Raw genomic sequence first — 17,552 nt, forward strand, 5'->3', positions numbered from 1 at the left:
ACAAAGTTCATTTGGCGCGAGCTGGGATCGAACCAGGGATCCCAAGCAACAAAGGTGAGCCTTGAGCCACCGCGGTCCATATGAATGAAGCCTTTGGGTTCCAAAATTTGTCTTCCTTAGTTGAAATTTGTAATTTTGAGTTTTTGTCAAAAAAAGAAAAAAAGAAAGAAGAAGAAAAAACTGAATACTCTGCTATCTATTACTGAAGCCAACATACAGTATTTCAAGCTCCACTGTAGTTGTACGTGTTTACCTTCCCACTTTAATTTAGATAAAGGAAAAACCAACTAGTTCCAATTAACTATAATTAAAAAAAAAACATTGCTATTTTTACGAAAACAATAGTGCATACATAATTTCTACGAATTTATTGAAGAAAAATTACTCTGCTCTTTCCGCTCAATCCATCTGCAGAAAAATAAGTAAAATGTTCAGAACTGGAACGGCATACAATAGTGTTACGAACTCGTACTCATTAGTGTATTATTATTATTATAATTGTTAGTAGTAGTAGTATTAATTGAGGAATAAATTAATGTTTTATATAAATGGCCCAGGTTTTTTTTTGTTTGTTCAAGATGATATTTCGCCGATGCTTTCACAATATAAATAGCATATTTTATGTAAACAAATACAATTATAAATGAACCAATATATTCTCATGTTTCTTTGTTTACGTACATCGTGACATTTCGATCTTACATTGAACACTAACATACACAACAAGTTATTACATTGCTCAGTACAAAATGGATTTTACGTAAGAAAAGGATAACGAAATCCGCTGTTCGAACAAAAGAATAACAAAATATTTTTAGCGCATAGTGCACTTGTTTTCTGTAATAAAAGATATAAGTTGCTGTTTGCTTGTCGTTCTCCATGCGTATATTTTAAGCTCACAACAGATTATAATGCTTTCAGCACCAAAAATGTTTTGACCGTTATCACTTTGCCAGGGTTGAGAACCTGTCTCCTTCCCCTCCCTCTTTAATGACTAAAGAACAAAAATATTTCACTTGAGATATTCTGATATGCTTGATTACACAATAGTCATGACATTTTTTCAGTATCTCGGAGAATTTCTAAGAAACAAGTTCCTTTCTTTCACCCCACCCCATTGACCATCCTCAACTCTTACACGTTTAATTTCCATATTTATGTTTGAATTACTTAGCATCAAAGATGGATTAAAAAAATTAACATCTTTTTATTTAATCTCTGATTTCATGTAATGCTTACACTTTTTTCATATTAATTACCACGTATGAGATTTGCATCTATGAGCAAATATATAAAAAAGGAAATGTTTGTTAGTCCCACTGCTTTGCCTGTTAGGCTAAGGGAGACGATAGCAAGTGAATGATAATGTAAGAATTGGCAGAATGAGAAATTGGGAGGAAACGGGAGTGCCCCGAGAAAACGCAAGAGCACTATGTTTTCCACCACAACGTCCTACAAATATGCCCTTTAGCCTAAGTAAGACATTGATTACAGAAGAAATGAACGATGATAGAAAAATTGGTGCAATGAGAAAATGGGAGGAAACAAGGGTACCTGAGAAATTCCATGGTCACAGTGATCTCTACCAGAAACTTACTTGGCCGTAGGTCGAACCAGAGACCCCAAGCAACAGGCTACCACTAAGCTACCTTGCTTCCCGTATGACAAAAGTGAGACCCCAAACAACAGGCAACCACTAAACTACCCTGCTTCCCGTATGACAAAAGTGAGATAGAATAATGTCAGTCGATTCTTTCGAGTTTCAATTCTCTGCTTATCACCTGGAGATTTTAATTTAAGAAGGCATGCAAGTTTTTGTTTCATTGAGAAGAACATAGAAAATGAACACACTTTCAGACCTGTCACATCATTATGCGTGCTAGCGCAATATAAATGTTAAAATACTACACAAGTCGAATTAAGAAATAAGTTTTTTTAATATTTTTTTTTACGTGAACAGAAAATCCTAGACTGAGTCTTGATAAAATCTCGGTACTCCAATGTCTTTTTAAATGGTTATTTAAAAGGACATTGTAGTAGCGTTTGGCTTAGTAAGTATTATTTTACTTTAAATTTTACCTCAGCTGTTACGCATACTATGGTTATTGCGAGCAAACAAGAAAATATTTCGTAGATGATGATAGTCAAACAAATCCTTCATTGCAGTTCACATGATTGATGGTTGTCATCAGTATGTTAAAATGTGCTTTTAAGTAGATAGTTTATGAGAAACTTTGTAATATCTTCTGTGTATGAATTCTTCGACATTTATCTACTAACATAACACCTGTCATAGTTGAACTTCTACTAAATTCTTTACTACAATCATCTTTGTTGGAAGATATTTGAATGATATATTTAAACATATGCTTTGCCAAAACGGCAATACACTAAATCCTTTATCAGATTTCTACACGGATGATCTTTTTAAACTCCATGTACTGAAATGCGTCTTGCTAGTACCGGAAAGAAATTTTCCCATACTTTCAAATATATATCTTACAGGTTAGGTGTATACATTAGCATGTTCTTTGCGAAATATAACTGCTAACTAGAACGTTTAGCAAGCTCCGCCTACGTGTTGTGTTTTTCAGCAATTCTCACCATCATATGGTTTCTCCAGGCTTCACTTTGGGTAAATCCTATATAACACCCGTAACTCTATGACGTCTTACATATGTATGTATTACTGTACTCTTTTTCAAGCATTAAAAAAAAAAAAAAAAAAAAAAAGTTGAAATCCTCTACCACACTTTTTATACGCGGTATTAAACTTGCATGCCACGATATATTCCTTGACAAGTTTTAAGTATGATTACATACATAAATGCATTGTTCACATTTATGAGTACTCTCACGACTATGTACAAACACATGTCTTTTCAAAGTCTCAAAATAAATAATTTTTTCCTCAAGCTTCAAATGAATGAGTATTTTCAACAGTATGTAACAACAACTGTTTTCTTAGTAAATCTTTTTACACAAATCTAAGGGGTATGGCTTTCCTCTCGTGTACATACTAACATATGATTTTTTAAGCTTGAACTGTGAGTAAATCGTTTTCCACACTTGTCACATACATAATTTTTCTCACCTGTATGTAATAACATATGCCTTTTCAAGGTTGATCTAACCCTAAATCTTCTGTCACACTGTTTACAAGCATGAGGTTTCTCACCAGTATGTACTAAAATATGGTTTTTCAAGCTTGAACCTTCACTAAATTTTTTTCCGCACTTCACACAGCTATGATTTCTTTCACCTGTATGAACTATCAATATATGCTTTTTCATGGCCGATCTTTCACTAAATCCTTTACCACACTGTTTACAGGCATGTGGTTTTTCACCTGTATGTACTAACACATGGTTTTTCAGATTTGAACTTTGACTAAATTTTTTTCCACATTTGAGACACGTATGACTTTTTTCTCCTGTATGTATTATCATATGCTTCTTCAAGACAAAACTTCGATTAAATCCTTTACCACATATCGTACATGTATGAGGTCTTTCACCAGTATGTACTAACATGTGTCCTTTTAAGCTCGACTTTCCTATAAACCCTTTTCCACAAATTTCACATATATGACTTCTTTCTCCTGTATGTACTAACATATGGCTTTTCAAGGTTGAATTGTGACTAAATTTTTTCCCACACTTTTCACACGTATGATTTCTCTCACCTGTATGTACTAATATATGACTTCTCAAGCTTGAATTTCGCTTAAATCTTTTACCACATTGTTCACAGGTATGAGTTTTCTCTACAGTATGAACTAACATATGTTCTCCTAAATATGATCTTCGACCAAATGCTTTCCCACACACTTCACACGAATGGTTTCTATCACCTGTATGTACTAACATATGACCTCTCAAGGTTGAAATTTGTTTAAAACCTTTACCACAGTGTTCACATGTATAAGGTCTCGTATCTGTATGAAATACCATTTGCTTTGTTAGATGTGATTTTCCAAATAATCCCTTACTACATTTATGAGACTTCTCAGCAGTATGTGCTAACATGTGATCTGCAAAATTTGATCCTTCACTAATTTCCTTTTCACGCTTGTCACATATCTGACTTTTTTCATCTTCATCTAATAATATCTGCGTTACAAAAGACGTGTTTAAATTATCGTTTTCCACACACTCTTCAGGAGAATGAGTTTTATCATGTGTATGCTGTAGCACATGTCTTTGCAAACGTGACTTTCCACAAAATTTCATTTCACAGTCTTGACGCGAGTGACATATCTTATCCGTATGTTTTAATGTTAGGATTCTGGAAATCGACTGAACATTTAATCTCTTCTCACGAACATGGTATGTACAATGTTCCTCATCACTGTGTGTTAGAGTGTGATTTGGCATTTGTGAGCTTCGAATAAACGTTTCGCTACACGCTTTCGAAGTACAAGACAGCTTGCCTGAATTATAAAGCATTTGCCTCCCTGAAGTAAGAATATTCCCCCTTGTGGAAAATGCACGATTATAAAATCTACAACCAATAAATAAAACATTAAAATAAACATTGAAATAAACACAGTAGTAAACAAATATTACAGAAAGAAATAATTACCTGTATGATAGAAAAAAGACAGTTAATTTGAACAATCTACAAGTTAGTCGTTGAAACATTATGTACTCCGAGGTTATCTGCACTAAGGCACTGAAAAGCTATTTCGGAAAATATATATATTAAGACAATGAAAATTATCAACCAATAACATTAGTTGTCTTTCTAACTTAGTAAAAGTAATTTACTGTAGTTTGTTTTCTTTAAAGTGTATAAACAGAGTAGATGTCTCCTTGAGAAACGGTACTCCGTTTTCTAAACGGATACAACGGATGCTATGTATTTGTTAAAAATCACCGATATTTCGTAAAACTTAAAAATCTAAAAGCAGATATACTCCAATATATCCTGCAATATTCTACAGTAACAGAATTGCTGACTTACTATAATGATGCATTTCTTTAAAAGACACTGTGTTAGTATATGACATAGCTCAAAACTACACACTGAAAAGAAAAGTAAGGGAAAAAAAAGCTACACTTACTAACAATGAGACAAATAATAAAATTTCATTTACATAAACATCAAAAAATAACAATAATTTCGTGCCCTTTACAGCGGTAGTAATGCACATGTGAAGAACCAGGCAACATACATCTAGAAAATATTAGTAACGATCATGTGAATAATTACGAGTCTTAAATTTCTGTTGCTGTCTACAGAAATTCATACCTAAAACCTTCTCCGAAATAAGTTTCACGAAGGTTAAGGCTAATGAATGCTCAAAATAATGGCTTCTCGAGAACTTCCAAGCAGTAAAGGCTACTGAAAATTGTAAATCGTTTGTTGTATAGTTTTACGTTAATAACGTTTGTGAGTACCTATTGAAGTAAATTAATAACAAGCATTGAAAACTTGCATATTAAACTGAATTATGCGAGAAAAAATTTAGCTAAACCTTATTCAAAAGAATAAAGCCTATCAAAATTAAGAAGCAATTAAATCTATTATACTAATGATTTCCACAGACAACTTCTCTCTATAGAATAAACATATTAAAACAGTACAGAATATTTATATTTTACTCTTAAGTACTATTTGATAACTCTCAAATCACGTAGTTCACGGAAGCAAAAATATTTTCCATATACCTAAAGATATCTAAGAGCTGTTACCAACATCTAGAAAAGAAACTCCTTGAAAACAAACAACTTTTCAGCAATATCATCAGAACTACAAATATGGCAAAAACGACACCTGGAAGATATAAGCGGAAACTGAAGTGAATATACTAAGTTCCAGAAACAATTCTGAAAAATTTCGGTCTATGTGATTTATCCATATGAATAATTTCGAATTTAGATAAGAGTATTATCAGTGCTGAGTAAAGAAAAAATAGGACTACTGAAATCAATATTGTAAATTATATCACACAAATGTATTAAAATGTTACAGAAATATCAATAGAAATCTAGACATTTGACAAACTAAAAAAATAAAATAGTAAATAATTCTAAAGAATAAATAGAGTGCAGAGACTTGGGTTAACATTTCAAGAACAGGTTCTAGCGGAAGGGTGAATATCGTATACATATGGCCAAATAAATCTTCATTACAAATGTGAATAAAATTTATCATTAACAAAGCAATGTGGTATTACTTAAGATTTATAGAGATTATGTATTGATAATATGAAAAAGATACAAAGAAATTATGTAATTTGAAAGGACTAAAATGACCGTTGATAATAGAGAATTGACGTTAAATATGAGGCCGTACGTATACGCCAAAAGAAGTTTACTTTTCATTCAGATGAACAATCTATGCATCCACGTTTGAAATTGGACACATTGCAGATGCCGAATAGAGCTGAGTGCGGATGGAAGAAGATGCGCTAAGGCAGTTGTATATTCACAATTTGTAGAGACTACCAATGATAATGTAAGAATTGGCAGAATGAGAAATTGGGAGGAAACAGGAGTGCCCCGAGAAAACGCAAGAGCACGATGTTTTCCTCCACAACGTCCTACAAATATGCCCTTTAGCCTAAAATTCCCTTGCGCCTGATTAATTAGCTTGAAGCAATGAAGATGGTACGTAAACCTCAAAGACTATGTTACATCAAAATTAATTTTTTTTACCAAAGCCATTAGAAAAGTGATCTGTTCCCAAAGAAGTACCAAAGAAATGAGGAAACTGCAAATTTGAGATTGAATTCACCCCTTTTCTTTGGTTCAGTGACGATTTCAGAGGTACCGCTATTCTGGAAAAAAAATCTAGTTTCCAAAGAATTCATTGTTTGATCGGAAACAGCATTGCGTTTATAGTACTAACTTGACTGTTCTGTTGTTTTGTCTTTCATTTCATGAGAGTTCCAGACGCTTTTGACTTTCACAGGCAGGAATACTTTACATTCACTGTTAGAATTACAGATTCATGTCGTAATCAATTTACAATTTTCACCTGCTAAAAAATTGAAAAAAGAATGAGCTAACTGTTCGATACATTTCAAATGCTTCAATTTCTGCGTGGCCCAATAAGGAAATTCGTATTTCATAATAATATCATTTAAATAAGATGAACGCAAGTTATCCGTAGCCTTTACACTACGGACCCACTTGCACTCTTAGTGTTACTACGATATATGCACTACAAATTAACACGAATCACTGTTTTTTTTTATTTTCAATAAACATTGAAAGATAGTCAAGAGTAAATCGTAGTTTCCTCGTTTCTGAGAATAGTTTTGATAATAAGTCAACCACTTAATTCTGGTTTTTCAAAGTCACCCTCACTGTGCAACTTCATTGAGGTGCTAGAAATTTCCCCCTTGAGGAAATGTATCTCCCTGAAGAAGAAAATTTTCATCTCTGGGAGTTATAACTTTCCCTCCTCTACATTTTTTCGAATTGGCATGAAGATAGATGAAATGACTTACTGTGGATAGTCAAACTAAGAAAAAAACATTTTATTGAATTTAAACATTTTATTAGACATTTCGCATCTCAACCTTTTTATAGCCGTTATAATCACACACTTTTGTTCCTTGAAATATTTATCTATTCATGCCTAAAGTACAATGTTTTTGCAAGGAGCAATTTGAAGAAGGTTGAAGGGGTGGAAAAGTCAACAAATGTTTAGGTCAGAATTCCTGGAAGAGCACTCGTGTCAATGCCACATCATTCACTCAAACAGGTCATATTGTAAACTTGCCTGTGGTACCAGCAAGAACTTCGTGTTTTTTTCTAGAAAGGGGAACGAGAATTGTTATTCTTAATACAATTATCATTGAAGATCGTTCTATAAATACTTTGCAACTCTGATCAAAGAGCAGCATAAATAGGATGAAGTGAGTCGATGTGCTGAACACACTCCTCAACAAAACGCTCTGTGGCCAGCGATAGTCCTTTCGGGATCTAAAGCAAGGAACTTACGTTAGTCAGTCCTTTCAATGCGTAAAGCAACTCCACCTCTATTATTTTGAAAATATAACCTGAAAAAGACATGCTTTGTTTCTCTTTTAGTGCTTCTTGAATGACACGTAAAGTTTGATTTCTGCGAATTTACAGTAACCTCACAAATATTTTATTTGATAACCTGTGCGTTAATTTGGTGACAATATGTACACACAAGTTGCTACTGTTCTTACTATTCGACATTCTATCTGTGACTCTTGTCTTTCTTTCAATGAAACGTACATCCGATGTTATCAGAAATGATTTTATTTTTATAACAATAAAATATCGTGTAATTCTAATCAGTGGTAGATGTCCAAGTATAAAACATACACTATTTAAAGAGAGCTAGTATAACCTGAAGCTGTATGAAACGTGGAAGCCTCTGTCAACAGATGGAATCAGGATTCTCGCTGTCTATCACATGTATTTTTTGAACCCCCCCCCCCCAAATGTTCAGTGAACGTATACATATTTTAACATTTATTTCAAAAAATAAAATTGTTTTATTTATATTTTGAAAGGTAAAAAATCAGGACTTAGCACGTATTGCACTCTTCAAAGCGTTATAAAGCCTTTGGAAATGAAAAATAAAATTTGTAAGTTTTACGTCCCAGGTTATGTCGGCTAGGCTAAAAGATACGGTGATGCTGAGAAATGAATGAAATGGTGAATGAAGAAAATGGGAGAAAACAGGAGAACCCCGAGAAAACCACAAATATGGTTTTTGTCCACCACAAAGTTCATTTGGCGCGAGCTGGGATCGAACCAGGGATCCCAAGCAACAAAGGTGAGCCTTGAGCCACCGCGGTCCATATGAATGAAGCCTTTGGGTTCCAAAATTTGTCTTCCTTAGTTGAAATTTGTAATTTTGAGTTTTTGTCAAAAAAAGAAAAAAAGAAAGAAGAAGAAAAAACTGAATACTCTGCTATCTATTACTGAAGCCAACATACAGTATTTCAAGCTCCACTGTAGTTGTACGTGTTTACCTTCCCACTTTAATTTAGATAAAGGAAAAACCAACTAGTTCCAATTAACTATAATTAAAAAAAAAACATTGCTATTTTTACGAAAACAATAGTGCATACATAATTTCTACGAATTTATTGAAGAAAAATTACTCTGCTCTTTCCGCTCAATCCATCTGCAGAAAAATAAGTAAAATGTTCAGAACTGGAACGGCATACAATAGTGTTACGAACTCGTACTCATTAGTGTATTATTATTATTATAATTGTTAGTAGTAGTAGTATTAATTGAGGAATAAATTAATGTTTTATATAAATGGCCCAGGTTTTTTTTTGTTTGTTCAAGATGATATTTCGCCGATGCTTTCACAATATAAATAGCATATTTTATGTAAACAAATACAATTATAAATGAACCAATATATTCTCATGTTTCTTTGTTTACGTACATCGTGACATTTCGATCTTACATTGAACACTAACATACACAACAAGTTATTACATTGCTCAGTACAAAATGGATTTTACGTAAGAAAAGGATAACGAAATCCGCTGTTCGAACAAAAGAATAACAAAATATTTTTAGCGCATAGTGCACTTGTTTTCTGTAATAAAAGATATAAGTTGCTGTTTGCTTGTCGTTCTCCATGCGTATATTTTAAGCTCACAACAGATTATAATGCTTTCAGCACCAAAAATGTTTTGACCGTTATCACTTTGCCAGGGTTGAGAACCTGTCTCCTTCCCCTCCCTCTTTAATGACTAAAGAACAAAAATATTTCACTTGAGATATTCTGATATGCTTGATTACACAATAGTCATGACATTTTTTCAGTATCTCGGAGAATTTCTAAGAAACAAGTTCCTTTCTTTCACCCCACCCCATTGACCATCCTCAACTCTTACACGTTTAATTTCCATATTTATGTTTGAATTACTTAGCATCAAAGATGGATTAAAAAAATTAACATCTTTTTATTTAATCTCTGATTTCATGTAATGCTTACACTTTTTTCATATTAATTACCACGTATGAGATTTGCATCTATGAGCAAATATATAAAAAAGGAAATGTTTGTTAGTCCCACTGCTTTGCCTGTTAGGCTAAGGGAGACGATAGCAAGTGAATGATAATGTAAGAATTGGCAGAATGAGAAATTGGGAGGAAACGGGAGTGCCCCGAGAAAACGCAAGAGCACTATGTTTTCCACCACAACGTCCTACAAATATGCCCTTTAGCCTAAGTAAGACATTGATTACAGAAGAAATGAACGATGATAGAAAAATTGGTGCAATGAGAAAATGGGAGGAAACAAGGGTACCTGAGAAATTCCATGGTCACAGTGATCTCTACCAGAAACTTACTTGGCCGTAGGTCGAACCAGAGACCCCAAGCAACAGGCTACCACTAAGCTACCTTGCTTCCCGTATGACAAAAGTGAGACCCCAAACAACAGGCAACCACTAAACTACCCTGCTTCCCGTATGACAAAAGTGAGATAGAATAATGTCAGTCGATTCTTTCGAGTTTCAATTCTCTGCTTATCACCTGGAGATTTTAATTTAAGAAGGCATGCAAGTTTTTGTTTCATTGAGAAGAACATAGAAAATGAACACACTTTCAGACCTGTCACATCATTATGCGTGCTAGCGCAATATAAATGTTAAAATACTACACAAGTCGAATTAAGAAATAAGTTTTTTTAATATTTTTTTTTACGTGAACAGAAAATCCTAGACTGAGTCTTGATAAAATCTCGGTACTCCAATGTCTTTTTAAATGGTTATTTAAAAGGACATTGTAGTAGCGTTTGGCTTAGTAAGTATTATTTTACTTTAAATTTTACCTCAGCTGTTACGCATACTATGGTTATTGCGAGCAAACAAGAAAATATTTCGTAGATGATGATAGTCAAACAAATCCTTCATTGCAGTTCACATGATTGATGGTTGTCATCAGTATGTTAAAATGTGCTTTTAAGTAGATAGTTTATGAGAAACTTTGTAATATCTTCTGTGTATGAATTCTTCGACATTTATCTACTAACATAACACCTGTCATAGTTGAACTTCTACTAAATTCTTTACTACAATCATCTTTGTTGGAAGATATTTGAATGATATATTTAAACATATGCTTTGCCAAAACGGCAATACACTAAATCCTTTATCAGATTTCTACACGGATGATCTTTTTAAACTCCATGTACTGAAATGCGTCTTGCTAGTACCGGAAAGAAATTTTCCCATACTTTCAAATATATATCTTACAGGTTAGGTGTATACATTAGCATGTTCTTTGCGAAATATAACTGCTAACTAGAACGTTTAGCAAGCTCCGCCTACGTGTTGTGTTTTTCAGCAATTCTCACCATCATATGGTTTCTCCAGGCTTCACTTTGGGTAAATCCTATATAACACCCGTAACTCTATGACGTCTTACATATGTATGTATTACTGTACTCTTTTTCAAGCATTAAAAAAAAAAAAAAAAAAAAAAAGTTGAAATCCTCTACCACACTTTTTATACGCGGTATTAAACTTGCATGCCACGATATATTCCTTGACAAGTTTTAAGTATGATTACATACATAAATGCATTGTTCACATTTATGAGTACTCTCACGACTATGTACAAACACATGTCTTTTCAAAGTCTCAAAATAAATAATTTTTTCCTCAAGCTTCAAATGAATGAGTATTTTCAACAGTATGTAACAACAACTGTTTTCTTAGTAAATCTTTTTACACAAATCTAAGGGGTATGGCTTTCCTCTCGTGTACATACTAACATATGATTTTTTAAGCTTGAACTGTGAGTAAATCGTTTTCCACACTTGTCACATACATAATTTTTCTCACCTGTATGTAATAACATATGCCTTTTCAAGGTTGATCTAACCCTAAATCTTCTGTCACACTGTTTACAAGCATGAGGTTTCTCACCAGTATGTACTAAAATATGGTTTTTCAAGCTTGAACCTTCACTAAATTTTTTTCCGCACTTCACACAGCTATGATTTCTTTCACCTGTATGAACTATCAATATATGCTTTTTCATGGCCGATCTTTCACTAAATCCTTTACCACACTGTTTACAGGCATGTGGTTTTTCACCTGTATGTACTAACACATGGTTTTTCAGATTTGAACTTTGACTAAATTTTTTTCCACATTTGAGACACGTATGACTTTTTTCTCCTGTATGTATTATCATATGCTTCTTCAAGACAAAACTTCGATTAAATCCTTTACCACATATCGTACATGTATGAGGTCTTTCACCAGTATGTACTAACATGTGTCCTTTTAAGCTCGACTTTCCTATAAACCCTTTTCCACAAATTTCACATATATGACTTCTTTCTCCTGTATGTACTAACATATGGCTTTTCAAGGTTGAATTGTGACTAAATTTTTTCCCACACTTTTCACACGTATGATTTCTCTCACCTGTATGTACTAATATATGACTTCTCAAGCTTGAATTTCGCTTAAATCTTTTACCACATTGTTCACAGGTATGAGTTTTCTCTACAGTATGAACTAACATATGTTCTCCTAAATATGATCTTCGACCAAATGCTTTCCCACACACTTCACACGAATGGTTTCTATCACCTGTATGTACTAACATATGACCTCTCAAGGTTGAAATTTGTTTAAAACCTTTACCACAGTGTTCACATGTATAAGGTCTCGTATCTGTATGAAATACCATTTGCTTTGTTAGATGTGATTTTCCAAATAATCCCTTACTACATTTATGAGACTTCTCAGCAGTATGTGCTAACATGTGATCTGCAAAATTTGATCCTTCACTAATTTCCTTTTCACGCTTGTCACATATCTGACTTTTTTCATCTTCATCTAATAATATCTGCGTTACAAAAGACGTGTTTAAATTATCGTTTTCCACACACTCTTCAGGAGAATGAGTTTTATCATGTGTATGCTGTAGCACATGTCTTTGCAAACGTGACTTTCCACAAAATTTCATTTCACAGTCTTGACGCGAGTGACATATCTTATCCGTATGTTTTAATGTTAGGATTCTGGAAATCGACTGAACATTTAATCTCTTCTCACGAACATGGTATGTACAATGTTCCTCATCACTGTGTGTTAGAGTGTGATTTGGCATTTGTGAGCTTCGAATAAACGTTTCGCTACACGCTTTCGAAGTACAAGACAGCTTGCCTGAATTATAAAGCATTTGCCTCCCTGAAGTAAGAATATTCCCCCTTGTGGAAAATGCACGATTATAAAATCTACAACCAATAAATAAAACATTAAAATAAACATTGAAATAAACACAGTAGTAAACAAATATTACAGAAAGAAATAATTACCTGTATGATAGAAAAAAGACAGTTAATTTGAACAATCTACAAGTTAGTCGTTGAAACATTATGTACTCCGAGGTTATCTGCACTAAGGCACTGAAAAGCTATTTCGGAAAATATATATATTAAGACAATGAAAATTATCAACCAATAACATTAGTTGTCTTTCTAACTTAGTAAAAGTAATTTACTGTAGTTTGTTTTCTTTAAAGTGTATAAACAGAGTAGATGTCTCCTTGAGAAACGGTACTCCGTTTTCTAAACGGATACAACGGATGCTATGTATTTGTTAAAAATCACCGATATTTCGTAAAACTTAAAAATCTAAAAGCAGATATACTCCAATATATCCTGCAATATTCTACAGTAACAGAATTGCTGACTTACTATAATGATGCATTTCTTTAAAAGACACTGTGTTAGTATATGACATAGCTCAAAACTACACACTGAAAAGAAAAGTAAGGGAAAAAAAAGCTACACTTACTAACAATGAGACAAATAATAAAATTTCATTTACATAAACATCAAAAAATAACAATAATTTCGTGCCCTTTACAGCGGTAGTAATGCACATGTGAAGAACCAGGCAACATACATCTAGAAAATATTAGTAACGATCATGTGAATAATTACGAGTCTTAAATTTCTGTTGCTGTCTACAGAAATTCATACCTAAAACCTTCTCCGAAATAAGTTTCACGAAGGTTAAGGCTAATGAATGCTCAAAATAATGGCTTCTCGAGAACTTCCAAGCAGTAAAGGCTACTGAAAATTGTAAATCGTTTGTTGTATAGTTTTACGTTAATAACGTTTGTGAGTACCTATTGAAGTAAATTAATAACAAGCATTGAAAACTTGCATATTAAACTGAATTATGCGAGAAAAAATTTAGCTAAACCTTATTCAAAAGAATAAAGCCTATCAAAATTAAGAAGCAATTAAATCTATTATACTAATGATTTCCACAGACAACTTCTCTCTATAGAATAAACATATTAAAACAGTACAGAATATTTATATTTTACTCTTAAGTACTATTTGATAACTCTCAAATCACGTAGTTCACGGAAGCAAAAATATTTTCCATATACCTAAAGATATCTAAGAGCTGTTACCAACATCTAGAAAAGAAACTCCTTGAAAACAAACAACTTTTCAGCAATATCATCAGAACTACAAATATGGCAAAAACGACACCTGGAAGAAATAAGCGGAAACTGAAGTGAATATACTAAGTTCCAGAAACAATTCTGAAAAATTTCGGTCTATGTGATTTATCCATATGAATAATTTCGAATTTAGATAAGAGTATTATCAGTGCTGAGTAAAGAAAAAATAGGACTACTGAAATCAATATTGTAAATTATATCACACAAATGTATTAAAATGTTACAGAAATATCAATAGAAATCTAGACATTTGACAAACTAAAAAAATAAAATAGTAAATAATTCTAAAGAATAAATAGAGTGCAGAGACTTGGGTTAACATTTCAAGAACAGGTTCTAGCGGAAGGGTGAATATCGTATACATATGGCCAAATAAATCTTCATTACAAATGTGAATAAAATTTATCATTAACAAAGCAATGTGGTATTACTTAAGATTTATAGAGATTATGTATTGATAATATGAAAAAGATACAAAGAAATTATGTAATTTGAAAGGACTAAAATGACCGTTGATAATAGAGAATTGACGTTAAATATGAGGCCGTACGTATACGCCAAAAGAAGTTTACTTTTCATTCAGATGAACAATCTATGCATCCACGTTTGAAATTGGACACATTGCAGATGCCGAATAGAGCTGAGTGCGGATGGAAGAAGATGCGCTAAGGCAGTTGTATATTCACAATTTGTAGAGACTACCTAGATTTTCTTTTCCAAATGTAAAATAAAACATCATCTAAATTTTCAGCGTTTACTTTTTCATTATTCCAGATTTTAAAACAAAGCCTTATTTTAAAGCGACTTCTCCCATGGGCTGCTAAGGCTACCATGAGAAATGTGTTAGCTGAAGTAGAAATATATGTTAACATATTGGTTTTAGTAACAGTACTTAGAGAATACATGAAAGATAGTCAATCTATTCAGAAAAGTCACAGAAGTACAGCTTTTATTCTGAGGGCCTTGTTTTCTAGTCTTTCCTATTTCGATTGAATCATGATCATTTTTTCATTTTGTGGTAACTTCTTTGTGGAAAGAATTAAGCAGCGTCATGAGAGGTGGCATTCGTAGTAGAAGAGTTTCTACACTAGGGTAATAAAGAGTAGTATGTCTTAGCTGTAAATACGTTATTCTCTGCGTGTACTGATTTTGAATTGATTTCACTATGCTTCGTCCGTTTCAGATACAAGAAATGTGAACGGTTCTGCTGAAAAAACATTTAAGCGCGAGTCCGAAATAATAGATTATTCGCCAGTATTACAAAGCTTACATAAAACTTCGGTTTCCTTAAATTAATACAATACTTTTCTTTTGTCAAATTTAATTTACAGAGATTATTTTGGTCTCTTCTCTTTGTTTTAATTTCTTAGGAGTTTTGACGTATTGAAAACATGTATTACATCCATTATAGTTTGCCATTTACAAACAGTAACTCAATATTCAAAAACTTACAAGTGAAGAGAAAACCTATTGTCAAGAATTCTTGTTGAGAGCTTGGCCGAAATTTTTCCGCTGACTAAAATTCTACTTGATTATAACGATTGTCACTGTCCCTTAGAATGTTTCAAACATTTGAAATAATATAAAATATGCACTGCTGTAATAAAAGCTGGTGTAACGTTCGTTTCCATAAAGTGTAATTCTGAAAAAAAGTTTTAAAATATAATGTAGAAGATATATAGATTTATATACTTTATGTAGATTATTTAGAAATTGTAATTTCAACACTGATTTCATATTGAATTTCATTAATTCTTCTTTGCCTATGTAATTACATGAAACATTTCGAAAATATTTCGGTGTTGCTTCAATTTCTTTATCTTTTCGTGTTTAGATATACGTACAGGGCTCAGGCAGAAACACATGTTATTAAACCTTTAACTTTTAGAGTTTCTTTAAAATATTACACAAAATATTAATAATAAATTAGTTGAAATGTCCAATCTAGGCACGGGTAGGATACGTTTATAAGAAATATTTGAATTCTCACCCTTTTAAACAATTTATTTTACTGTAAGTTTGATAAAATGTAAATCACGCTACTCTATACTTGACAAATATCGATACAACCTACTCAAACAGAATGCCTAAAACAAAACTGGTATGATTTTTAATAAAGCAGCGTGAATTCGGTACTAACTATTGTAAAGTTCTATTGTGCAAGTGCAAGTAGAGCATAGGTAGAACAAATTACAGTCTGAAATCGGTTTCACACTATAGATTTTTATTACAACATCCATTAAAAACAGTATATTACAAACATATTTCTCTAATGTAATTCTCTAATACTGGGTAAATAGAGATGGCTGAAAGCCCGAGCTGCCTAGAGCAAGATCTGCACAGAGCTCCGTAGGAAGATAGGCAGAGTGGATTTTGGATCCCCAGTGCTGCGTGAAAGCAGTAAGGAGGTAAGTGTCATTGAGCTCCAAAGGAAGCTAGGTGACAGGTTGTGATGCCGAACAGAACTAAGAACAATCTAAGAGGGCAGATGGAAAATTTAGGGTACCGACGCAAACTATAGGTTTTGGGATAAGTATGCATCTCCTATAGCTCCAGACCAAGCCGGAAGAAAGATGATAAGTAGTAAACAGATGTTTTTACTTAAAATCCTGTTGGTTATATGGGCGCTTCAGGTAAAGTGATGTACTTTGCTGTTCCCTCATCATGATATTGCCAGTAATGTCACTGTTCCTTCTGTCGTTTGCACTACGGTAATTCCTAGTAAGACGTACATATATGATTTTTGTAAATAGAAGCACATATTGAGTGTTTGCAAACAGAGCCACAGAGGATATTATACCCATAGGAAGTTTATAAAATATGGCGAGAGACTCTAAAGAACATATGCTCTGAAAAGCACTAAAAGCAAAAAGCGCCAAAAATTACACTTCGAGCATTGGAATAATGCTAGGGTAAAAAGCTGAACATTTAATACTTTTGTACAAGCAGGATCTGTAAAGAACATATTTCCCTCAGGGAAAAGCTGATTTAAGCTTTGGTGAAAAACTAATATTATACATACACCAACTCACTGGTGGTAAGCTGTGGTTTAGAGAGTGGTACGGTGTTCCCATTAGGAACACTGTTCTC

The 17,552-nt window shown here is 33.1% G+C and overlaps 1 protein-coding gene across 3 annotated transcripts in view; it reads right to left on the reverse strand.

Annotated features, from left to right (window-relative positions):
* Positions 1–8,888: 8,888 nt before the first annotated feature.
* The window catches only part of LOC145683755 (uncharacterized), a 29,368-nt gene continuing 20,704 nt past the window's right edge, over positions 8,889–17,552 (reverse strand). For all 3 annotated transcript variants that reach the window (XM_081755309.1, XM_081755311.1, XM_081755312.1), the window contains exon 3: positions 8,889–13,215. In XM_081755309.1, the coding sequence (XP_081611435.1) occupies positions 11,700–13,215 (1,516 nt within the window). In that variant the 3' untranslated portion in view covers positions 8,889–11,699. The remainder of the gene's footprint in view (positions 13,216–17,552) is intronic.

The sequence above is a fragment of the Thermobia domestica genome, chromosome 4 (genome assembly GCF_964235325.1).
Source record: "Thermobia domestica chromosome 4, izTheDome1.hap1.1, whole genome shotgun sequence".
Taxonomy (NCBI): Eukaryota; Metazoa; Arthropoda; class Insecta; order Zygentoma; family Lepismatidae; genus Thermobia; species Thermobia domestica.